Raw genomic sequence first — 26,014 nt, 5'->3', positions numbered from 1 at the left:
AACGTGCGTTCTAGGGTTGTCACGATACTAAAATTTTCAACTCGATACCGATACTCAGGAAAATATTCGATACTCGATACCATTTCCGATACCACAAGGATAAAAACAAAGACTCCAAAATTTAACAGAAATATTTTTATTAACAAGAAAAATGCAACATGTCAAAATTAACAGAACCACAGGTTGTATATTTATAATAAAAAAAAAAGTTGTGCAAAAAGAAACTGCAACTATGATAACAAGCTTCAGATACTCGATACTTTTGTAAATGAGTATCGTATCCGGATACAACGTTTTAGTATCGATAAAACACATTTTCACATCAAATATGTGGATCGTCCGAGGCGCCACCACCTCGAGGCCTAGAACAACATACACATTGTTTGCTATCCAACTGTTAATATGTTTTCAAGAAACAGAATAAAATGAGCGCTGCTAAATGCACCGGTGCTCTTGCAATGGGTAAACAGTGAACTCAAAAGAAGAAAATGCAGGCACTCTGGTGGATTGACAAAAGTTAAAAAACCTTTATTTTACATGGGTTACATCTAAAAACACCAACGCGTGTAGTGTTTTTAGATGTAACCCATGTAAAATAAAGGGTTTTTAACTTTTGTCAATCCACCAGAGTGCCTGAATTTTCTTCTTTCGTGTTAATATGTTTTGTTTTGTTAAAAAATGTCTCTTTTTTTGTTTTGTTTAAATTGAGACTTGTGTAACATTTGTTATCATTGTGTCATTTTTATCATGTAAATGGAGGGAGAAAAGGCAATATCGGCAGCACATATCAGGGATCGGAGAAGACTGATGTCAAAATAATCGGTATCGGCCTTAAAAAACCCGTATCGGTCGACCACTAGTTTGGTGTTCCTGGGAGCTCCAGGATCACTTGGTTGCATTAGCTAATAGGAGGTGACCAGGACCACAAGATGATTTATTTAGCAGGGCTGGGTCAAAGGTTGGTTGCTTTAGTCTTTGGCCTGTGTGGGTTCTTGGTGTTAGCTGCAATATTGATCCTTTTGTTGGAGGATGGATCTATAGAGGAGAAGCCAACCTCTTACTGCTGGGCTTTGAGTTTCACATGGCCTATAATACTGCATAGTAGTGTTTTTTTTTTCCTTTTTAACCCATAAGAACCCAGACCCATTTGTCCTTGAAAGAAAATTATGGGGGACCACATAGAACACATTTATGATGTTTTTTAAATACTACCCCTAAATGTAAAAGATCTGTGATGTGACATGTACGATACATTGGATGTTTATGGTATTTTTATGATATTTCTTATTTTAATATAAATAAACTCAACATATTTTCTCTGCATCTCCACAACATATATCACAATTGTGACATTAATAGTGCTGTTTAACAACAAATTATTTTTCAGATTTGTTTTTAAGTAACAAAATAATAATAAATCAATAATAAATAAAAACAAATAACAAACTCTAATAGGGTTAAATGCAATAAAGGACACCCTATTAACAGATTAGAATTGTTAAATGGGTTTAAACTTAGCCTAGTAACAAATAATACGCTTTTTGAAATTAGCTACTTTTCTACTGTTTCCAGTCACAGCCATATTTGGGAGAAGTCACTTCCTGTCACAGTCACATGACCACCACACCAGGGTGTTGAATATGTGTACCTTAGGGATTTAATGAGTTAATGTGAAGCATAAAACTGAATATGGGAGTTTCTAGAAGATTTAAAGTGTTCGTTACAACTGTGTCACAGTGGGTTGTTATGGGTTAAAATAGTAAATAATGAGGACATTGGACCTGTTTTTCTTCATGTAGGTTTAGGTTACAACACACAATACCGTATACCCCAATGAACTCTCAGAAAGGTATAAAGGTATGAAAAATCAAGCAAGCCTAATCAGTTGTACACATGTTTGTTGCACTTATAGATCCAGAGGTGTTTGTGTTCTGGCTCCAGTTTGACAGGGTTGCTGGAGTTTCTTTGCTCAGTATCAAGTGCGGTATGTTTTCTTTATTATGTAAGGTGTAACAGCACCGGCAATGTCAAAACACAGCTCTGTTCTTCGTGTACGGGAATAAGTACGCTTCTCAGCAAGACAGGATTACCAGGGTATAAAAGCAAATTGGCTGACACAAGTTTCTTTTTGCTTTGAAAAAAAAAAAAAAAAGCCCCATAGAGAGCCACTTCTCTATTCTCTGTCTCCCTGAAATAATCTCTGATCCAGTCAAGCAGCGGGCCCCCGGTACCTTGGCCCTGAGTCTCAGGGGCCCAGGTAAGAGGCTAGTGGCGGCAAATGCCCTCTAAGCCGTATTAGCCCCGCTGGCTGCCCATGTGGCCCACAGCGATAACGGCAATAACAAGAAAACACAGGCAACCATCATTCATCTCCCCCGAAAAAAATAAATAAAAAAGAATTTAAGACGGAAAGCGGTCTGCCTCATGTTTCTAAACACTTGAGCTAAATCCCTCCACCTACCTTAAAATGCACATTTACTTTGCAAAATACGTCAGCTGCCATGGCTTAGTTAGCATATCTTTGTTATGTATGTGTATGTATATGTGTGTGTTTCTTCTTCAATAATGAATGTGTGTATGTGTCTGTGCAGGTGACAACAGTGGACAGGTTCCAGGGTCAGCAGAACGATTACATCATCCTCTCACTGGTCCGCACCAAGGCCGTAGGACATCTCAGGTAATTACTGCCATGCATACCAAACAGGGATGCATGATATTATCGGCACGTTATCCAGGGTTCATACGGGTGCTTGAAATCCTTGAAAATGCTTGAATTTAAATGTTGAATTTTCAAGGTTTAAAAAGTGCTTGGATTTTGGTTAAAGTGCTTGTAAATGCTTGAAATTCTTACTGTATGTCTCTTGCAATCTGACTTAATTCATCTATAGACTATAGATCAGGGGTCTCAAACTCAAATTACCTGGGGGCCGCTGGAGGCAGTATCAAAATGACCAAAAAGACACAAAATGACCCAAAAAAAGACACAAAATCACCAAAAAAGACACAAAATTATTTTTAAAAAGACACAAAATGACCAAAAAGACACAAAATGACCCAAAAGACACAAAATGACCCAAAAAGACACAAAATGACAGAAAAAACTAAATTACTTTAAAAAGAAACAAAATGACCAAAGAAAACACAGAATTACCAAAAAAGAAACAAAATTATTTTAAAAAGACACAAAATGACCCAAAAAAAGACACAAAATGACCAAAAATATTACACGAAATTACTAAAAAAGACACAAAAATACCATAAAAGACACAAAATTATTAAAAAAGACAGAAATTATTTAAAAAAAGACACAAAATTACCAAAACAAGACACAAAATTACCCAAAAAAGTAATTAAAGGGACCTTCCACACACAACACAGTAAAGTGGCATTCATATGAAACTCACATTAAACTTTCATATCAAGGTGGGGGCCACAAAATATCGTCACAAGGGCCGAGAGTTTGAGACCCATGCTGTAGATAATCACATGTTCAATGTAAAAAATAATGAGTAGCCTATCTGAAATGAAGACCGTTCATTCTAAAAGTGTAATGCCATCTCTGTTTCACATGTTCCCAGTGAACACAGGTTATGTTTCCTTATTATGTCAATTGGGAAATTGGCCAAATTTGCCCTGATTGTGTGTATTAGTTGTGCGGGGGGGGGAAAAACGGTATCGGTAATCGGCTAAATGAGTTGTAAAAAATCGGCATTTCGGCAAAAATTCCAATATCGTGCATCCCTAATACCTTTCCTGACCCAAAAATAGAAACCATCAGCCGCTATTCTGCTACAAAAACACAGGTTTAATAGAATCTACACCTTAGATACACATCCCGAGGGGAACAACACAGCACAAACGTAGGCACTTAACTCTCTGGAGACGGCTTTTCTCTCCAGAGGATTCCTCCTGCCGCCGTCATGTCTAACTACTGAATCAAGTTAGCTGAAGGAAACTAGGAGACAAAAACAGTGGCTGTCTTGAAGTATGCATGAGCTTAATTTGAGGCAGGGAGGATAAAGGGTGCTTCAGGACAGCAGCATTTCTGTGGAGCCGACTGTACTTTTTGTCCTGGTTAAGAGAAGCCATTGTGCTCTGATGATTGGGGTGAGACTATCAAACAAAGAGCTCTGCTCTGATCAAAGGAGCACCATATAACAGTCATTAAGAGGCATGATGGGTAACCAAACTGTAGCGGTAGGTTTTATGTCTTTTTGTTCCATGTCTCAATGCTCTCCGCTCAACTCTTCTCCCTCGCTGCTCGCTCTTCTTCTTCTTCAGCTCCGTCTTCTTATCTCGGCTCCTTTTTCTCTTCACTCCCGCCGAAATGGCCTTTTACTCCTTAGCTGCCATGACACCTAATACGTTCCGTGTTTTAACCCATTTAAGCCGGAAAGCATTACCGCATTTCTACCTGTTTGGGCTCAGTTGGTAGAGCGGGTCGTCTTCTGATCGGAGGGTTGGTGGTTTGATCCCTGACCATGGCAGCCTACATGTTGAAGTATCCTTGAGCAAGATACTGAACCCCAAATTGCTCCTGATGCTGCGTTCATCTGTGTGTGAATAAATTCCCAATGGTGGCAGGTGGCACCGTTTAGGGTGTTCACCAGTATGAATGGGTAATGAGCGCAGTCTGTAGTGTAAAGCGCTTCGAGTGGTCGCAAAGCGACTAGAAAAGCGATTTATAAGTGCAGGTCCATTTACCATTTACCATTAAAACCGGGAGCGCTGTTGCGTTAAAGCGGATACGTCGTTTTGTAGTTTTTTTCCACCTATTTTCGGTCTCTTGGCCAATGAAATGCATCAGAATACATGTGGGAGTGTCGCAATGCAACAGGTTGATTTTTTTAAAAACTTTATTGAAGGTTTGGACAAAAATAAACTCAACTTCTCATGAAAGCCACAGGTATAAGCTCTCAAATTCCTCTGTTGAATTTCCAGAAAAACTTCAGGTTTTAGGGGCTTATTTTAAAAATCACCCAGAGGTTTTACAGACATTTTTTCCAGGCGTTTTAGGCCTAAATGGGTTAATGTCGGGCAAATGAAATACATTTTGGTGATACCAGCTACCCTTGAGCATATTTAAGTGCTTGCCAAAGAAGAAGAAAAAAAAAATGTTGTTTTTTATCTCTATTTAATAATGTGTTACAGTAATGAATTTAGCTCACAGTGTCTCTAAAAATGTCAGAAAATACCTTAAAATGTTTTAAATACATTATAAATTCATATTAAACATTGACTTTAGATTGTATATGTTATAAAGGGTAAAAAAAAGATGTATTCAATGCTCTTGGATTTTTGCTATGAGCTGCACCATGTTCATGAGTATCACCCTACTATATAATTGCCCCGCTCACAGCTTCATCACAGCTTGTATGTACTTCCAGTACATTCACCCGCCATCACATTGGACAGTCTGCAAATTGGAGCCCCAGTATGAATAATAAGCTATTCCTTTTGTAACTAAATACTCGCCTCGGCTACAGTGGAGCCTTGTCATTCTTAGCCAGCAGAGAAAACACTAGAAAACTCTCTTTATTTCTTTGCTCGTCTTACAGATAAAGCAGTGAATTGATGTAGCTGGAAGGAGAAGTGCAGCGGGCCACAGAAAGTGGTAGTTTATCTTGCTGGCAGCGCCTGCTCTCCTCTCACTATCTTTCATTTGATCTTGTCTTACACTGGATATTGCTCCCCGCCTTATACACTCTCAGCCCACACTAAGTGGGAAGGTTGTCAAAGGTTGTCCCTGTAACAATGTAGTACAAGTTCTTATCATCAGGCAGTGAATGGCTTTACAAAAGTACTATTTTCTATTCTCCTGGATTAAAAAACTTCTATCAAGGACGTTAAATTAAAAAAAAAGACACAAAATGACACAAAAAAGACACAAAATGACCAAAAAAATGACACTAAATTACTAAAAAAGACATTAAATTATTTAAAAAAGACACAAAATCACCAAAAAAGACACAAAATTATTAAAAAAAGACAGAAATAATTTTAAAAAAGACACAAAATTATTAAAAACGACACACGATTATTTAAAAAAGACACAAAATTATTTTAAAAAAGACACAAAATTACCAAAACAAGACACAAAATTACCAAAAAAGTAATTAAAGGGACCTTCCACACACAACACAGTAAAGTGGCATTCATATAAAACTCACATTAAACTTGTCTTACACTGGATATTGCTCCCCGCCTTATACACTCTCAGCCCACACTAAGTGGGAAGGTTGTCAAAGGTTGTCCCTGTAACAATGTAGTACAAGTTCTTATCATCAGGCAGTGAATGGCTTTACAAAAGTACTATTTTCTATTCCCCTGGATTAAAAAACTTCTATCAAGGACGTTAAATTTAAGGGACCTGAACCTCGTTTTTCAATCAGCTTCTCATTATGAGTGATGAGCTACATGAAAATATAATTTTCTGTACAAGTTGGAACAGCTTTGATGAATTCACATTGAAATATTTGAATCAAAATGTGATGAGTTGTGTGCTTGTTTGATTAGTTCTTTCAAGGTATTGAACAGAAAAAACCTTCACTTTTCCACTCAAACAACCTGCAGTCGATTCCTTTTTATAACCAGATTTAAAAACAAACAATTGACTGTTTGTGTGGTTTTTCTCAGAGCTAATCATGTCAAGTGTTCTTATATTTAATCAGGGTTCATACGGGTTGAAATCCTTGGAAATGCTTGAATTTAAATGTTGTGTTTTTAACGTTTGAAAAGTGCTTCGATTTTGGATAAATTGCTTGTAAATGCTTGAAATTCTTACTGTATTTCTCTTGCAATCTGACTATATCCATCTATAGACTATAGATCAGGGGTCTCAAACTCAAATTACCTGGGGGCCGCTGGAGGCAGTATCAAAATGACCAAAAAAGACACAAAATTACAAAAAAAAGACACAAGATTACTGAAAAAAACCTAAATCACTTTTAAAAAGACACAAAATGACAAAAAAGACACAAAATGACAAAAAAAAAATAAACAGAATTACCAAAGAAGACACAAAATTATTTTAAAAAGACACAAAATGATCCAAAAAAGACACAAAATTACAAAAAAAAGACACAAGATTACTGAAAAAAACCTAAATCACTTTGAAAAAGACACAAAATGACAAAAAAGACACAAAATGACAAAAAAAAAATAAACAGAATTACCAAAGAAGACACAAAATTATTTTAAAAAGACACAAAATGATCCAAAAAAGACACAAAATGACAGAAAAAAATAATTTACTTAAAAAAGAATCAAAATGACCGAAAAGGCACAGAATTACCAAAAAAGACACACATTTATTAAAAAAAAAAACACACACAAAATGACACAAAAAAGACACAAAATGACCAAAAAAGACACAAATTTATTTGAAAAAAATACACAAACAAAATGACACAAAAAAAGATTTACAAAAAATTAAAAAAATTACACTAAATTACTAAAAAAGACACTAAATTGTTTAAAAAAGACACTAAATTACAAAAAAAACCACTAAATTATTAAAAAAGACAGAAATTGTTGATATATATATTATATATATATATATACATATATAAAAAGACACACGATTATTTAAAAAAGACACAAAACTACCAAAAAAGTAATTAAATGGACCTTCCACACACAACATGGTAAAGTGTCATTCATATAAAACTCACATTAAACTTTCATATCAAGGAGGGGTGCTACGAGTGCTGGTAAATGCTTGACATTCTTACTGTATTTCTCTTTCAATCTGACTATATCCATCTATAGACTATAGATAATCACATGTTCAATGTAAAAATAATGAGTAGCCTATCTGAAATGAAGACCGTTCCTCCTAAAAGTGTAACACCATCTCTGTTGGTATGATTCAGTGAAATCTCCCCCTTTTAGTATGTAAGAACTCATCTAAAACATGCAATTTTCAACAGGTGTAAGATACTGGAAAAGCTTGGAAATTTATCTAGAAAGTCCTTGAAAAATGCTTGAATTTGACCACTGAAAAAGTGTACGAACCCTGTTTAATGCAAGATGATAGTTATCAAATGAAGTTAGAAAAAAAAGATATAAAATTAACACTAAGCTCTCATCTTTGTAACTCTACAACCCTGTTTTCTTTTTCCTTTTCAAACTTGTCTTCAGCCCAAACCAACATAATTCAAGAGGTGTCTTTTGTGGCACTTTATCAGATTTTGTGCAGCTTACCTCCCATTTAATAACGAAGCAGTAATAATAACAGAAAATCTGCTGTTAATTCCATTTTTACTCTGCTTTGACCTGATATTTATTCATATCTCAGTGTCCCTGACACTTCTGAATAGTTAAAACAGCAATGATTCATGGGAAATTCTTGTGCCCACCTCACAGTCTTCCTCCTGTACTCTTCCTGCATAGTAGTTTTATTGAAACCGTTTATTTAAGTGGACATAAATACTGTATAACAACAGGAGTAACTTTTTAAAAAAATCAAAGCTCCATAAAGTGCACATTTAAACAACAAAATCTTAAATAAAAATAGCCTCTGAAATAAAATAGCCCAATGGTGGCATAGTTTGTCTGAAAGTAGCTGAAAAATACAATTATATATCGGTGGTCTGTGGCCTAGAGCAGTAGTTCTCAACCTTTTTGAGTCGCGACTCCCAATTTAACATGCAATTCAAAATGACCAAAAATGACACAAAATGACCAAAAAAAGGAAACAAAATGACCAAAAAAGACACAAAATGACCAAAAAACGAAACAAAATGACCAAAAAACGAAACAAAATGACCAAAAAATGAAACAAAATGACCAAAAAAAAGACACAAAATGACCAAAAAAGACACAGAATGACAAAAAAAGACGCAAAATGACCTAAAAAAGACACAAAATGACCAAAAAAAGACACAAAATGACCAATAAACGAAACAAAATGACCAAAAAAGACACAAAATGACAAAAAAAGACACAGAATGACCAAAAAAGACACAGAATGACCAAAAAAGACACAGAACGACAAAAAAAGACACAAAATGATCAAAAAAAAAACACAAAATGATCAAAAAAAGACACAAAATGACCAAAAAACGAAACAAAATGACCAAAAAAGACATTAAATGACCAAAAAGACTAAAACACAGTAACACATGAACACTTCAACACAGTTGAGACAGAGCTGACTTCCAAAATGATTTGGCGACCCCCAGAAATCATGTCACGACCCCAAGGTTGAGAATAGCTGGCCTAGAGGTTAGGAAATCAGCTTGATACCTCAGGAGTCGCAGGTTCGAATCCCAGGACTCTGAAATAAACTCATACTGTAGTATGTCTATTTTTGTCAAATTTTTATCTGTCTAAAAATTCTTAAAATGGGTCAATTATAGCCTGCTGAAACATATTAGAGCATCATATGGCCAGAAATATTTATATTTATATGAGAAAAGAATAACGAACATTACAAAAGAAGTAAATATGACAAACCCTAGTAAGGGCAGCATTTATATATAAAAAAAAGAAGAAAAAAAAGAACTATATGTAATACTATTTTCTATTCTCCCGGATTCAAACTTCTATCAAGGACGTTAAATTTAAGGGACCCGAACCTAGTTTTTCAATCAGCTTCTTATTATGAGTGATGAACTACATGAAAACACAATTTTGAAAAATCTGACCAAATAGAATGACAAAAATCAAATTATAATAACTGTATCGGCCTTGAATTACAACATGAAAATGTTGGAAAAGTCACAAAAGTAAAAAAAAAAAAAAAAAAAAGAGTCATTCAATGCGTGCCCTTTAAAGGACTACTATCGGAGCAGTTATAATAACAGAAAATCTGCTGTTAATTCTGTTCTTACTCTGCTTTGACCTGATATTCATTCATATCTCTGTGTCCCTGACACTTCTGAATGGTTAAAACAGCAGTGATTCATGGGAAATTCTTGTGCTGTTATCACGGCGGTGTGCCCACGACTCCCACCTCACAATCTTTTTCCTCCTGTACTCTTCCCGCATCTGTCCTCATGGCAATCTGCTGCCGTGACAACCACGGGGGACGCAGCTGACCATATGACAAGCTGACCCCCGCTCTGACAGGAGAAGCATTCCTGCTGATACACACAGGCACGCTCACATGTTGGAGCACACTCTGACAGGGAAGCACAGATCCAGATCTGCTCCGACATGCACACACACACACACAGACACACACACACACACACACACACACACACACACACACACACACACACACACACACACGTGAGAACACACACACACGCGAACGGTATCTGTCCACTTTGCCCCGCCATGTCACAGCAAAGCACAGGTGGGCGTCTCTCGTAGTGCCATGTCCACGGGCTATTAGCTTCACCATTGGTCCATCTCTTTTTCGAGCTGTGTGCTGATTGGCTGCAGGCTCTTGTAGTTTGTCTCTGTGGAAATGTTGTCGCTTTCAAGTTGCATTTTCTACCATGCTTAAAATTTACAGTCATTTTTGCACAAAACCTACCAGCTGCACGTTAACTCACTCATAAATCCTGCACACGGTTTCTATAAGCCTTTTTTTTTTTACACAAAATGACCAAAAAAAGACACTAAATAACCAAAAAAAGACACAAAATGACTAGAAAAAGACACAAAATGACCAAAAAAGACACAAAATGACCTAAAAAGACACAAAATGATTAAAAAAGACACAAAATGATTAAAAAAAAGACACAAAATGACCAAAAAAAGACACAAAATGACTAAAAAAAGACACAAAATGACTAAAAAAAGACACAAAATGACCAAAAAAAGACACAAAATGACCAAAAAAGACACAAAATTACTAAAAAAAGACACAAAATGCTTAAAAAAGACACAAAATGACCAAAAAAAGACACAAAATGACTATAAAAAGACACAAAATGACAAAAAAAGATACAAAATGACCAAAAAAAGACACAAAATGACTAAAAAAAGACACAAAATGACCAAAAAAAGACACAAAATGACTATAAAAAGACCCAAAAGGGTGGTCCGTAGCGTAATGGGTTACACAGGCGCCCCATGTATAGAGGCTACAGTCCTCGCTGCGGTGGAGCCGGGTTCGAATCCGGCCTGAGCTCCCTTTTGCTCCGTTTTGCTCCCTTTTGTCCTCCCCTCTGTCACCCCCTTTCTATCTGTCTCTCGCTTTCAATAAAGCATGTAAAATGCCCAAAAAAATAATCTAAAAAAAAAAAAAACCCAAAATGACAAAAAAAGATACAAAATGACCAAAAAAAGACACAAAATGACTAAAAAAAGACACAAAATGACTCAAAAAGACCCAAAATGAGAATACATGTGGAGTGTCGCAATGCAACATGGGACTTTTCCAGAACTTTGAAATCATCACCAAAAAAAGACTCTTTTTCGAGCTGTGTGCTGATTGGCTGCAGGCTCTTGCAGTTTGTCTCTGAGGAAATGTTCCCGCTTTGGAGTTGCATTTTCTATCTACCATGCTTAAAATTTGTCATTTTTGCACAAACCTACCAGCTGCACGTTAACTCACTCATAAATCCTGCACAACGGTTTCTATAAGCCTTTTTTTTTTTCTCCCCTTCTACATATTCATAGAACTCATCATGCATATTGCAAAGGATTAATCCTCCTAATCTCATGAAGTGCTCAGGTGGACATATTCCATATTTTTTGGCTGCATTTCAACATACAGTATGTATGTATGTATGTGTTGGTAAGTGTGCATACAAACGTGGCTATGTGCCAAATTGTTGCACATTAAATCAAAGACTTGTTTTTTCATTTCAGCTTCACTCCAGCAGCTTGAGCAGGCGAAACGTTTCTTCCCCCTCATATGCTCTGCCGCCTTGCGTGCTCTGTAGATTTCTATAAGCCTGTATGCTTTTGTGGCAGAGATTTATAGGCCAGCTGGTCATATTTTTGCACAGCTCCATTAGGTTACACATTCAAACACCTCAAAAAAAGATTAAGAAGATTTATTTCATCCATATACAGCTTGAAGCTTTTTTTATTGGTTCGCTTTATGAAACAGTGCATTTCTGTGGCGTTCAGAAGTTATGTAATGTATACAACTTTAATTATGATAGAGTAGAATATGTGGATGTAGAGCTGGGCGATATGGACCAAAACTCATATCCTGATATATTTAGGCTGAATAGATAGATGGATAGATCTATAAATGCACCTTTAGTTGTACCAGGTATTAAAATGAAGAAGAAATTAGAGAAAACAAGGGTGGTCTAGTCATTTTCTCCATGACTGTAGAAAGAGAGAGGTTTTCTTTTTTAACTATATCGATATGTGCGGTATGGTCTAATTCAGGGGCCTCAAACTCGAATTGCCTGGGGCCCCCGGAGGCAGTATCAAAATGACCAAAAAAAGTTACAAAATGACCGAAAAAAGACACAAAACACAAAATAACAAAAAAAAAGACACAAAATGACCAAAAAAAGACACAAAATTACTGAAAAAACACAAAATTACTTCAAAAAAGACACAAAACACAAAATTACTTTAAAAAAAAAAACAGACACAAAATGACCAAAAAAAGACACAAAATTACCCCCCAAAAATACACAAAATTACTAAAAAAGACACTAAATTACTAAAAAAGACACTAAATTACTAAAAAAAAGACACTAAATTACATTACATAACATTTCCACTTCTTGCGGTAACAACAACACGGCAGATAAGAAACGGTCCCGTAGCAGCTGCCTTTCTTTATGCTAACGTCATCATGGAAACAAGTGAAACAAAACTCCAGCTTGCGCAAAAAAGGGACCTTCCACACACAACACGGTAAAGTGCCATTCATATAAAACTCACATTAAACTTTCATATCAAGGTGGGGGCCACAAAATATCATCACGAGGGCCGCAATTGGCCCGCGGGCCGTGAGTTTGAGACCCATCGCCCTATGTGGATGCGTAAAATAAATGCTTTTTTTCATATTCTGTCTTAAATTAGGCGTTTCACATCAGATGCAGGTTTAAGCATGGTTACTTTATCTGTTTAACTCTGTTATACAGGCTTTCAGTGGGCTCCCTCTAAAATCAGGCTGGTAAACAGCCTCTTTGGCCTCTACAGCAGGATTCCTCCATTCTCTGGGAAATCACTCCTCTGTCTAATCTAATCTCTTAATTCTACTAGATGGCAAGAAAAAGTCACCTATCTGCCCCGTCTTGTCCTCTCCCACCTCTCCCTCTTTTTGTCTGTCTGTTTATCCCCGCCCTCTGCCTTTCAGTTTCATTATTTCTCTCTTAGCTTCTATATTTGTCCCCCTCACCTATTGCTGCTTATCCTTCACTAAACCCCTCTCCTCCTACTCCACATTGCTTTTTTCCACTTCCTTCACAATCTTTACTTGATCCTCACACTTTGCTTTCCTTTACTTCCAATTTTTGTTTTTGCCCCTACACGATTTTCTCTTCTTACAATTTCAGACTTTCCTACAAAAGACACTAAAAAAAGACACAAAATGACCAAAAAAAGACACAAAATGACAAAAAAAGACACTAAATGACCAAAAAAAAGACACAAAATGACTTAAAAAAGACATAAAATGACCAAAAAAAAGACACAAAATGACTAATAAATTAGCAAAAAAAAGACACAAAATGACCAAAAAAAGACACAAAATGACTAAAAAAGACAAAATGAGTCTACATGTGGGAGTGTCGCAATGCAATATGGGACTTTTCCAGAACTTTGAAATCATCACCAAAGAAAGACACAAAATGACCAAAAAAAGACACAAAATGACCAAAAAAAGACACAAAATGACCAAAAAAAGACACAAAATGACTAAAAAAAGACACAAAATGACACAAAATAAGACCAAAAAAGACACAAAATGACCAAAAAAAGACAATAAATGACACAAAATAAGACCAAAAAAGACACAAAATGACCAAAAAAGACAAAATGACAAGAAAAAAAGACACAAAATGACAAAAAAAAAGACAGAAAATTACACAAGATGACCAAAAAAAGACACAAAATCACCAAAAAAGACACAAAATGAGAATACATGTGGGAATGTCGCAATGCACCATGGGACTTTTCCAGAACTGAAATCATGGTGAAGACGACTATAGCGGAGGGAGCTCAGATGTAACAGCTATAAGCTCTCAAATACTTTTTGAATTTCATTTCTATCTGCTACAGAGGCTGAAAAATCGATATTTTAGTAGGAAGCGTTGACACTTCTGTTGAATTTCTTCTTACAATTTCACACTTTCCTCACACTTCTCTTTGATTTTTTTTCTTTTGTTATTCTCTCCTGATGTCTAAACCAATTTTCAACCTTTTTTTTCCATCTGTGGCTCCACAGGGATGTGAGGCGTCTGGTCGTAGCCATGTCCAGAGCCAGACTGGGGCTCTACATCTTCGCCAGGGTGTCGTTGTTCCAGAACTGCTTCGAGCTGACTCCTGTCTTCAACCAGCTCACTGCCAGACCCCTGCAGCTGCACATCAGACCGCACGAGTACTACAGCCAGGAACAGCCCGTATGTATACACACACACACACACACACACATGCACATGCATGCATGCACGCACCAGTTTCTTAAAGCACATTTCATCTTCTACTCCAATAAATTTGGCTGATAATTAACCACTCAAGCTTTATTATTGGCAATGACAACCTAGATTATTTTCCACATGTTCTACATCAGCAGCCATTTCCATACAACTGTTGCACTGACACACTGATTAAAAAAGACAAAAAAGGACACAAAATGACAAAAAAGGACACAAAATGACCAAAAAAGACACAAAGTGACGAAAAAAAGACACAAAGTGACGAAAAAAAGACACAAAATTACAAAAAAGGACAAAATGACCAAAAAAGACACAAAGTGACAAAAAAAAGACACAAAGTGACAAAAAAAGACACAAAGTGACGAAAAAAAGACACAATGTGACGAAAAAAAGACAAAATTAAGAAAAAAAGACACAAAATTACGAAAAAATGACCAAAAAAAGACACAAAATTACGAAAAAAAGCCACGAAATGAGAATGAGAAAATGAGAAAATGACTAACAAAGACACAAAATGACCAACAAAAAGACTAAAAAAGACAAAAAAGGACACAAAATTACCAAAAAAGACTCAAACTGGCGAAAAAAAGACACAAAATGACAAAAAAAAAGACACAAAATGATAACTTCCCTCAGATTTAGTGTTTGTATCTTGTTTTTTAGACACACCTATTTTGCAGTGAACAGCCCCCAGACTCTAATCCTGCCTCTATATTCTGAATGGCATCTTCTTTGTCTTTGGACCTCTCTGGTCCCAAGTCTTATTGCAGCTTTACCCGCAGGCCCCGGCCCGTTAACAGCATTCTGCAGGGGCCATATGCAAGCGTGGGGAACACGGGCCTGGCTATAATTAACCCCCGAAGGTCAGAAGGCGAAACCGCTCTCCTAAATCCCGCCAGGGCAGCATCAGACGACTGTTGTCTGGTCACTGCGTCTCGCTGACTGGCGTGTGTGGCAACAGGGGCGTCTAAAATACCCCGTAGCCTCTGACACTTCCTGTGACTCTAGAGTGTTCGGCCCCTTGGGGGACAGCTCTTTTGGGCACACACATGCGGCCCCTGCTTATCCCGTCTATCTGGAGTCAGTAAACCCCTGCTGCTTACACGCAGATGCAGATTAAAAGTCGGATTCTTGTCTCACAACCACAACTTTCACTGGCTGATGCAGAAGCAGTTATAAAAAAAAAAACCAAGGTGGGACACTGTTGATTAACCCATTTAAGGCGGGAAAGCATTACCATATTTCTACCATTAAAGCAGGGGGCGCTGTTGTGTTATTCTACCATTAAAGTCGGGAAATCGGATACGTCGTTTTGTAGTATTTGTAGTTTTTTCCATCTGTTTTCGGTCTCTTGGCCAATGAAATGCATCAAAATACATGTGGGAGTGTCGCAATGCAACATGGGACTTTTCCAGAACTAAAATGACCAAAAAAAAGACACAAAGTGATTAAAAAAAAGACACAAAATGACCAGAAAAAGACACAAAATGACCAAAAAAAGACACACAAAGACACAAAATGACCAAAAAAAGACACACAAAGACACAAAATGATTAAAAAAAGACACAAAATGACCAGAAAAAGACACAAAATGACTAAAAAAAGACAAAAAAGGACACAAAATGACCAAAGAAGACACAAAATGACGAAAAAAAGACAAAATGACGAAAAACTACCAAAAAAAGACACAAAATGACGAAAAACGAACAAAAAAAAGACACAAAATGACTAAAAAAGACACAAAATGACCAAAAAAAGACACAAAATGACCCAAAAAAAGACGCAAAATGACGACAAAAAGCCACAAAATGACAAAAAAAAGACAGAATGACAAAAAAAGACACAAAATGAGAATACATGTGGGAGTGTCGCAATGCATCATGGGACTTTTCCAGAACTGAAAACATGGTGGAAAACGACTATAGCGGAGGGAGCTCAGATATAAGAGCTATAAGCTCTCAAATACTTTTTGAATTTCATTTCTATCTGCTACAGAGGCTGAAAAATCTATTATTTAGTAGGAAGAGTTGACACTTCTGTTGAATTTCCAGAAAAACTTCAGGTTTTAGGGGGTTATTTTAAAATCGCCCAGAGGTTTTACAGGCGTTTTAGGCCTAAATGGGTTAATGCCGCATTTGGTTCCATACATATTTACAGCAGTATCGGATGCATCGGACAGACGGTAAAGCTTAATGTCCAATCACACTCGATCACTGGGAGAAACACTAACGCCTTGATGTTTTTACTGTAATAAAACCCGCCCAGTTAGGTTTTACAGTGCTGAGGCTGTGAGTGATGCCCAAAGGGCCTCTCTGAGCATCACCCCTGTATTTAGGAGGTAACAGCCCGGCAGATTAAATATTCTGCTCGCCTCAACCCTCAGTTTAGGCTGCAGGACTCTGTCTGCATACTAATACAGTCAAATTACAAACTCTGCCTCCCTGACTGCTTTTTTTTTTTTATATAGTACGTGAGCAGTGATCGCTGGAGGCAGCGAGTGAGAAATTAGCTTTCAAACAAGCAGGTAGCGGGCAGGTGGATTGTAATTTCTCTGCACATTTGCATGAGATCAATAGTTTACCATGTGGAGCCTGGAAGAACGAGCGCTAACAAGACAGCTACACTTCATCATTAGCATTCCTTTCACACCCTGGATTCAAAACAAGCTTTCTTTTACTAATATTTTGTCTTTCCCTCCCTCAGAGAGATGCTTCTGGACAGCCAGACCAAATCATCAAGAACATGCCAGAGATGACCAACCTGGTGTATAACATGTACATGCACATGATCCAGACCTCCCAGAAGTACAGACAGGTAAAATATATACAGTAATGAAGAGTGTGAAAGACATACAGGTGCATATAAATAAAATAGAATATGATGGAGAATTCCATTTCCAGTAGTTCAAGTAAAACAGCCCCAACCAAGTATTGAGTCATATAGATGCACATACTATTCAGAGGACAACATTTACATACTAAAAATAATTAATAATAATTGCTACAATATTTTGGTAACGCTTTATATTAAGGTCCTTGTAATAACCATTAATTAACAAGTAATAAGGCCCTTGTAAGTCCTTACAAGATGCTTATTAACATTATTGTGTGTTTATAAGCTTATATAAGTGTTAATAATGGCATTACAAACACTCATGACCCATGTTATTAAGGGTTGGGAACACCTGCCACCTCCTTGAAGCCTTTGGAGTCAGGAGAAGAAGTCTGTACATTTATTTCCCCCAATTAATCATTAAATATGCCATTACAATATTAAAAAAGCCCAAGGGGACATTTTAATTAAATGTCATTTTGTCTGATCAACAATCCTGAACTCCAACAAATCCAGTTTATAAAGACGTAAAACAGAGGATCATCAGCATATTATCGTATTTGGGAAGCTTGAACTGAAAAATGTTTGGCATTTTTTGCTCAACAATTGACTTAAACCCACACTTTATCACAAATTATCAGGATTTCTGCTCTCCTTTTGATATTTCTGGGTAACTTTATCCCTCTCTTATACACATCAGTATTGAGATGTCGTTGAAAAGTAGAAGTTACTGGAGGTTTCAGTGCTGATGGTTAAACTTCACATATATACTAAAGAGGATGAAAGTTGTTTACAAGTGCATCTCAATAAATTATTAGAATATGATGAAAAGTCCATTTCCAGTAGTTCATTTTCACCACTAGGTGGCGCTATAATAAAGGAAAGTGCGTTTCCGCTAATAACTCCCACATACTTTATTGCACATTCAAAAACCTTACAGCCACGCCCATTTTCACCTAGAGTTTGTTTTTTCCCAGCAAATTTACAAAATGTCACAAACTTTTTCCAAACTCCTCCTAGTTAAAAATGATCTTTTGTAATATTCAAAAAATTTTGAGACACTGAATTTTAGGTCTCCATTAAAATGTAAGCCATAATCAGAATAATTAGAAGAAATTAAATAAATTAAGACATTGAATGTTTCATTCTGTGTGTAATGGATCTATTAGATGTGTTTTATTTCCACTTTTTGAATTTAATTACTGACATAAATAAACTTTTCTATGATATCTTAATTTATTGAGATGCACCTGTATTAAAATTATTATTTTTTAAAGCATTCTGACTACTCAAACATACTTTTTATGGCCCGAGCAGACAACGACCTGCGAGGTCCCTATTGTATTTCGAATGATTATTTATTTTTTCAAATATTTTTCTTGGTCCCAAATGATCGTATTTTTCACTGCCTGAACATACCCCAAAACTCATGAAACTTTAAATATAAATCACACATGGCGAAATTTTTTATATGTTTATCTATGTTTTTTATCAGGTTTTTATGGCCTATCATACTATATTTTTATCAGGTTTTTATGGCCTATCATACTATGTTTTTATCAGGTTTTTATGGCCTATCATACTATGTTTTTTATCAGGTTTTTATGGCCTATCATACTATATTTTTATCAGGTTTTTATGGCCTATCATACTATGTTTTATCAGGTTTTTATGGCCCATCATACTATGTTTTTATCAGGTTTTTATGGCCTATCATACTCTACTAGGATTTCTACAGCATGTTTTCATTATATGCTGATTCTGAATAACTTCCTTTCTCCTGACTTGTTAGCAGCAGCAGCAGAAACTGGCTCTGCCTCCACAACAATCCAAGGCGGACGCGGCGGTGGAGAAAGAGCCAGAGAGCTCTGGGGAACCACAGGAAGAAACCCCCATGGAGCAGGAGACCCCAGAAGGAGAGGCGAGCTCCGAGCCAACCTCTGAGGACGCCAGCGAGAAGGAAGAGAAGGAAGATGCAGCGGGCCACGCTAAGATGATGCCAGAGCATCCTGGCAGAGACAGCGACAGCGACGGGGAGGACAGTGGAGAAGAGGAGCAGAAGCAGTAGAGCAGCGACATATGGGGACTACTGGCTAATTCAGGGCCTCGGTTATTAAGGGGACCACGTGGAAGGTCCCATAAGAAAAGATTAGAAGAAGTCAGAGATTCTGGATTTGTTTTCTACAGAAAAGGACCTCCTGGTGATCATTTTTCATTCATTTTTTCCCCCCAAGAACAGAAAATTTTGCTACCATGTGTACTTTTTTATTAAAAAGAAAAATGTAAATCTTTCATTGTCTGACGTGTTTTATGACATTTTCGTTAACTGAAATAAAAATAAAGAGTTTTTTAAAAAAACGATAACTAACTGAAAGTACTGTATTCTGTTTTTATTGTTTTATTTGGATCCCCATTAGCTGCAGCTGGTTACAAAACTAACTAAAATTATAGTGAAAAAGTCCTTTATTTTCATCTTCGTCAACTTTTTTCATACGTAAACCTTTTTGGTTGATATGAAATCTATTTCATCTACATTTATTGTGATTTTTTGAATCTCCCACACAACAAATACCCCATTACAAAAAACCTAAAACTAATAAAAACTAAAGTAAAACTAAGCATTTTCCAAAAAATAAAAACTAATTAAAACTAGCAAACTCACTCTAGATCAGGGGTCTCAAACTCAAAGTACCTGGGAGCCGCTGGAGGCAGAATCAAAATGACCAAAAAAAGACACAAAATTATTATTTTTTAAAAAGACACAAAATTACTTGAAAAAGTCACAAAATTCCCCCAAAAATACACAAAATTACTAAAAACAATTTAAAAAAAAGACACAAAATGACAGAAAAAAAACTGAATTACTTAAAATAGAAACAAAATGACAGAGTTACCAAAAAAGACAAAATTATTTACAAAAGACACAAAATTACCAAAAAAGAGACAAAATGATTAAAAAAGGCACACAATTATTTTAAAAAGACACACAATCATTAAAAAAGACACAAAATGACTAAAAAAAGACACAAAATTACTAAAAAAAGGCACAAAATGACCAAAAAAGACATAAAAATATTAAAAAAGACAAAATTATTTAAAAAAGACACAAAATTACCCAAAAAAAAGTAATTAAACCTTCCACACACAACACGGTAAAGTGCCATTCATATAAAACACATTAAACTTTCATATCAAGGTGGGGGCCACAAAATATCGTCACGCGGGCCGCAAGTTTGAGACCCATGGTCTAAATACGAATTAAAACTGACTGAATTTGAAAAAAAAAAAAATTTAAACCAAAACTAATGAAAAATCCCAAACTATTGTAACCTCTGTGTGCACCCAGCATCTCTTCTAATACTCTTAAAGAGGTTCTAATCTATATCACTGTCACACGAACACTCAGATGCAGCCTATAGTCAACATGTTTAAGCCTTGTTAAAATCTCTCTATCATGATACTTCCATCCATTCATCTGGTTCCCTACTCTGCTTTAAGCACAACTCAAATCTGATTGGCTCAGCCTATACCGGCTACACAAGCTGCGACTAAGCTGCATTTGTAGGTCAGTGGCTTCACCCAAGGGCCAGTGTGCATGCTGGGGGATTTCATCTCACCCTCTGGATGTACATAGTCACTCAACCAGCAGCCTTAAATCCTCTGCCATTCATAACTTTGTGTTTCGGAGAATAGATCATATCAGTAGGATCAGTGTTACGTTGAGGTTTTACACATATCTGATCTCTTTAGATTAACTCTACGGAGTCTTTTTGGGCTGTTTTGTCCATTTCTGAATCCTTTTCATCCTGCCTGTATACACCATTTAAAACATCTTTAAATGCCATGTTGGTATGATTTTTTCAGCACAAACTCACCAATGTGATCTGATAATAATTGATTTTTTTATTCTGACTTACTGGATCAACATTTTGAACCAAAGAAAAACCAACATAAATGTGATCTTGTGATTGTGTGTGATCCTGTCATCAACTCTGGTTTTTATTCTAGTGGGATTCTATTTCATTTGTGTCTTGTGTGTTTAGCGTAACAATTTTGGTCTTTTTGTGTCTTTTTGTGTCTTTTTTGGTCATTTTGTGTCCTTTTTTTCTCATTTTGTGTCTTTTTTTTGCCTTTTTTGGTCATTTTGTGTCTTTTTTTAGTAATTTTGTGTCTTTTTGTGTCTTTTTTTGGTCATTTTGTGTCTTTTTTTAGTCTTTTTGTGTCTTTTTTGTGTCTTTTTTTTAGTAATTTTGTGTCTTTTTGTGTCTTTTTTTGGTAATTTTGTGTCTTTTTTTAGTCTTTTTGTGTCTTTTTTGGTCATTTTGTGTCTTTTTTTAGTCATTTTGTCTTTTTTTAGTCATTTTGTGTATTTTTTTAGTCATTTTGTGTCTTTTTTTAGTCATTTGTGACTTTTTTGGTCATTTTGTGTCTATTTTAGGTCATTTTGTGTCTATTTTTAGTCATTTTGTGTCCTTTTTTAGTCATTTCGTGTCTTTTTTTTTCAGTCATTTTGTGTCTTTTTTTTTTCAGTCATTTTGTGTCTTTTTTAGTCATTTAGTCCAACATAAAATGTGATTTTTAATCTTTTATTTTTACTTTTAAAACACTATCATGCTCAGTAAAGAAATTTAAATATTCCAAATGTGAACAAAGGTGTCAAATATAACATATAAGAGGGCTACATCCAGTTCTAGCATTTAATACTAAATATATTAGAGCTTGTCTCCAGTTTTACTTGGTATATCATCATCAAACTGAAACTGGCCTCATGGAGTTTACAGCCAGAAATTTACATAATTACAAAAAAAGACACAAAATTACAAAAAAGACACAAAATGACCCAAAAAAGACACAAAATGACAGAAAAAAAACTAAATTACTTAAAAAAGAAACAAAATGACCAAAAAAAGACACAAAATTATTTTTAAAAAAGACACAAAATTACTAAAAAAGACACTAAATTACCGAATAAGACATCAAATTATTTTTAAAAAGACACATAATTATTAAAAAAAGACACAAAATGACATATATCATCATCAAACTGAAACTGGCCTCATGGAGTTTACAGCCAGAACTTTAGAGGTAAATTTACAGTAGGGCTCCACGCTGCTTTGTTTTCTAGTCTGGATGTGGTGAAGAAGTCTGGATTTGGAGCTTCTGGAGACTCCAGAGGGTTAATAATTGTGACAACTATTCAAAAGTTCCAACAAAAGTCTCAGTAATTTCCATTTACTTGGTTAAATCCAGTTAAAATGAAGAGGTTAGCACAGTCCACAGCCCTGCAGGCAGAAACACAGACTGGAAATTCATTCATTATCATGCACCAGAGGTTGGTTGTTGTTACATCATACCTCAGGCAGGCTGAGGGAACAGGTCAGCTGCACAGCTGCTCTAGCCCGGGCCAGTCTAAAGACCTGATGGAGAACCATGTGTTGATAGATGTGGAGAGACATATTTCCTGCATCCAGTCAAGTGTGGAGCTTTGTAATGTCTATTTTTTTCCGTCCTGTGAGAGCAGGGCAGCCCAGGTCGAAGTTCTCCTGAGTGTTGTGGAGTAGTGGGGAAGGATTAGAAGCAGAGGTTAGATAAGGAAGATAATCCCTGTCGGCTGATGCTGCACGCACAAATTACTGACAGTTTTGGCATAAAGCCCACAAGACAAAGACCAATATACAGTATCACATGCACATGAAATACTTTACGTCAGGGGTCTCAAACTCGCGGCCCGCGGGCCAATTGTGGCCCTCGTGACGATATTTTGTGGCCCTCACCTTGATATGAAAGTTTAATGTGAGTTTTATATGAATGGCACTTTACCGTGTTGTGTGTTGAAGGTCCCTTTAATTACTTTTATTGGTAATTTTGTGTCTTTCTTGGTAATTCTGTCTTTTATGGTCATTTAGTTTCTTTTTTAAGTAATTTAGGTTTTTTTCTGTCATTTTGTGTCATTTTGTGTCTTGTTTGAATAATTTGTGTCTTTTTTGGTAATTTAGGGTTTTTTTCTGTTTTTTAGTGTCATTTTGATTCTTTTTAGTGATTTTGTGTCTTATTTTGGTAATTTTGTGTCTTTTTTTGGTAATTTTGTGTCTTTTTTGTGATTTTGTGTCTTTTTTTGGTCATTTTGTGTCTCATTTTAATAATTTTGTGTCTTTTTTGGTAATTCTGTGTCTTTTATGGTCATTTAGTTTCTTTTTTAAGTAATTTTATTTTTTTCTGTCTTTTCTGTCATTTTGTGTCTTTTTTTGTGTCATCTTTTGTCTTGTTTTAATAATTTTGTGTCTTTTTTGGTAATTGTGTGTATTTTTTAAAGTAATTTAGGGTTTTTTTTCTGTTTTTTCAGTGTCATTTTGATTCTTTTTAGTAGTTTTGTGTATTTTTTAAATCATTTTGTGCCTTTTTTGGTAATTCTGTGTCTTATTTTGGTAATTTTGTGTCTTTTTTTGGTAATTTTGTGTCTTTTTTGGTAATTCTGTGTATGTTTTTTAAGTAATTAAGGGTTTTTTCAGTTTTTTTGTGTCATTTTGTTTCTTTTTAGTAATTTTGTGTCTTTTTTAAATAATTTTGTGGTAATTCTGTGATTTTGGTAATTAAATTTGTTTATTTTATTTTATTCTATTTGAACTTATTTTATCTTATTGCATCTTGCTGTTCTATTGTTTTCACTATAAGTTTTGTTAGTTTTAAAATTTAGGTTTGTTACCACAAAATACAGTTATCTTTTTTTATTTTTTTTATTTCAATTAACGAAAATGTTTTTTCAGTTCTAGTTTTTGTTATTCCGTTAAGTTTTCATTAACTATAATAACCTTGTTGTATACATGCATATCTTATTTTGTGCGGGCAGTACATTTTGTTTATTTTATACATTATTTTGTTAGTTTTCGTCAACCATAATAACCTTGCAGCCACATAAATGTGCCTTGAGCTGCATCATACACATCACTAACCAGTCCACCACAAACCCATGACAGCAGCATACTTCTTCTCCAGTCACATGAATGTCTGCATTGTGTAATATCCTCCCTCTGCTGAGCCTTCCACTCTCTAACTTTGTGATTTCTCCCAGTTGGCCTCTGGAGGATTCAGTAGCCTGTGGTGCCTTGTTGTAGTAAATTAGAGCTAACTGGTGGGAAGTGGCTACTGCTCTGGGAGTCTGGAGGAGATCTGGGAGGCTGGAAGGAAAAGATAGAAGAAAGAAGGAAACCAGGAGTTCACCACCTCCACAAGCCGTCTCTGCTGAAGGTGAACATGTCTTTTATACTCACACGGCAGGTATTCATTAGGTTAATAGCTACTCTCACTTCTAACCTTTCTATGGGCTGATGTGTCACAGAGACTAACAGCTAGCCACTAATTGCTATAAAACTGTAAAACACCAGAACAACCTGAACGTGTTGTAGCTTTCTTTATTTCTTTTCTGCACATTTTGCAGATAGATTTTTGTGTGCAATTGTTGTGGTCGACTGTAACAAATAAATTTCCCCGCTGTGGGATTAGTAAAGTCAAATCTATCTATCTATCTATCTATCTATCTATCTATCTATCTATCTATCTATCTATCTATCTATCTATCTATCTATCTATCTATCTATCTATAATAATCTAATAATTTTGTGTCTTTTTTGATAATTCTGTCTTATTTTGGTAATTTTGTGTTTTTTTAACTAATTGTGTGTCTTTTTTTGTAATTCTGTCCTTTTAGTAATTTTGTGTCTTTAGGGTAATTTTGTTTCTTTTTCAAGTAATTTAGTTTTTTTCTGTCATGTTGTGTCTTTTCTGTCATCTTTTCTGTTAGACTGCAATTTTAATGACTACAAAGCCAAAATTATGCATCATAAAATCTCCTTCTAGTATTAGAGAATGATTTTTGCAGCATAAAATGCATTTTTATGTGGCAAATTACAAGTCAGTTTTAAAAAAACTTCAACATTCTGCCTCTGCTTCAGACCAAATGTACATGAACAGTTTAACTGCATTCTAGATAAATGTCACACTGTGAAAGCTCCTGTGATTGAACTTTCAACTGGCTTTCTCAGCTTGTCTACATATCATATATGAATAAAGTTATTACTGTTAATAAAACATGTGTTTTTTCAATAAATAGATGGACTCTAGAGGGTTAAACTGACTTGTAATTTGCCACATAAAAATGAATGGTAACACTTTACAATAACCATCTAAGTTATGTTTATAGATGGTTAATAAACCAAATATTAACCATTTACAAAGTACTACAGTTAGGTCTACATATTTAATCTTTATAGATGTTTTACAACCATTTTCTTAAAGCTATATAAATCATTTGGAAATCATTAACAAATGCTTTAAATAGTGTTTAAAATGTTATGAGTGCAACTATAAACCATTAATAAAAAGTCCATTGATGAACATTATTAATTAGAATTGAAATGTTTGTTAATGGTAAAGTAACTATTAACTTACATTAATAAACTATCCATTTGCCATTTATAAATGATGATTTAACATTAATAAACTATCTATTAAACTTTATAAATGATGGTTATTGTAAAGTGTTACCAATGCATTTTATGCTGCAGGACTTTTAAAAAAACATCATTTTCTAATCTCAGAAGGAGATTTTGTGACGCATAATTTTGTCTTTTAAGTCATTTTAAATGGCTTATGAT

General features: G+C 35.4%; 1 protein-coding gene across 2 annotated transcripts in view; it reads left to right on the top strand.

Moving 5' to 3' along the window:
- The window catches only part of aqr (aquarius intron-binding spliceosomal factor), a 110,330-nt gene extending 90,609 nt beyond the window's left edge, over positions 1 to 19,721 (top strand). Inside the window, exons 33-36 of one of the 2 annotated variants that reach the window (XM_059353471.1) lie at positions 2,592 to 2,677; positions 14,321 to 14,495; positions 17,235 to 17,345; positions 19,159 to 19,721. In XM_059353471.1, the coding sequence (XP_059209454.1) occupies positions 2,592 to 2,677; positions 14,321 to 14,495; positions 17,235 to 17,345; positions 19,159 to 19,431 (645 nt within the window). In that variant the 3' untranslated portion in view covers positions 19,432 to 19,721. Of the gene's footprint in view, positions 1 to 2,591; positions 2,678 to 14,320; positions 14,496 to 17,234; positions 17,346 to 19,155 lie in introns of both variants that reach the window. The other variant, XM_059353470.1, reaches the window with a different exon arrangement.
- The last annotated feature ends 6,293 nt before the right edge of the window (positions 19,722 to 26,014 follow it).

This window comes from Centropristis striata, chromosome 16 (genome assembly GCF_030273125.1).
Source record: "Centropristis striata isolate RG_2023a ecotype Rhode Island chromosome 16, C.striata_1.0, whole genome shotgun sequence".
Classification (NCBI taxonomy): domain Eukaryota; kingdom Metazoa; phylum Chordata; class Actinopteri; order Perciformes; family Serranidae; genus Centropristis; species Centropristis striata.
The sequence above is the reverse complement of the archived record's forward strand: the minus strand, read 5'-3'. Positions and strand labels throughout refer to the sequence as shown.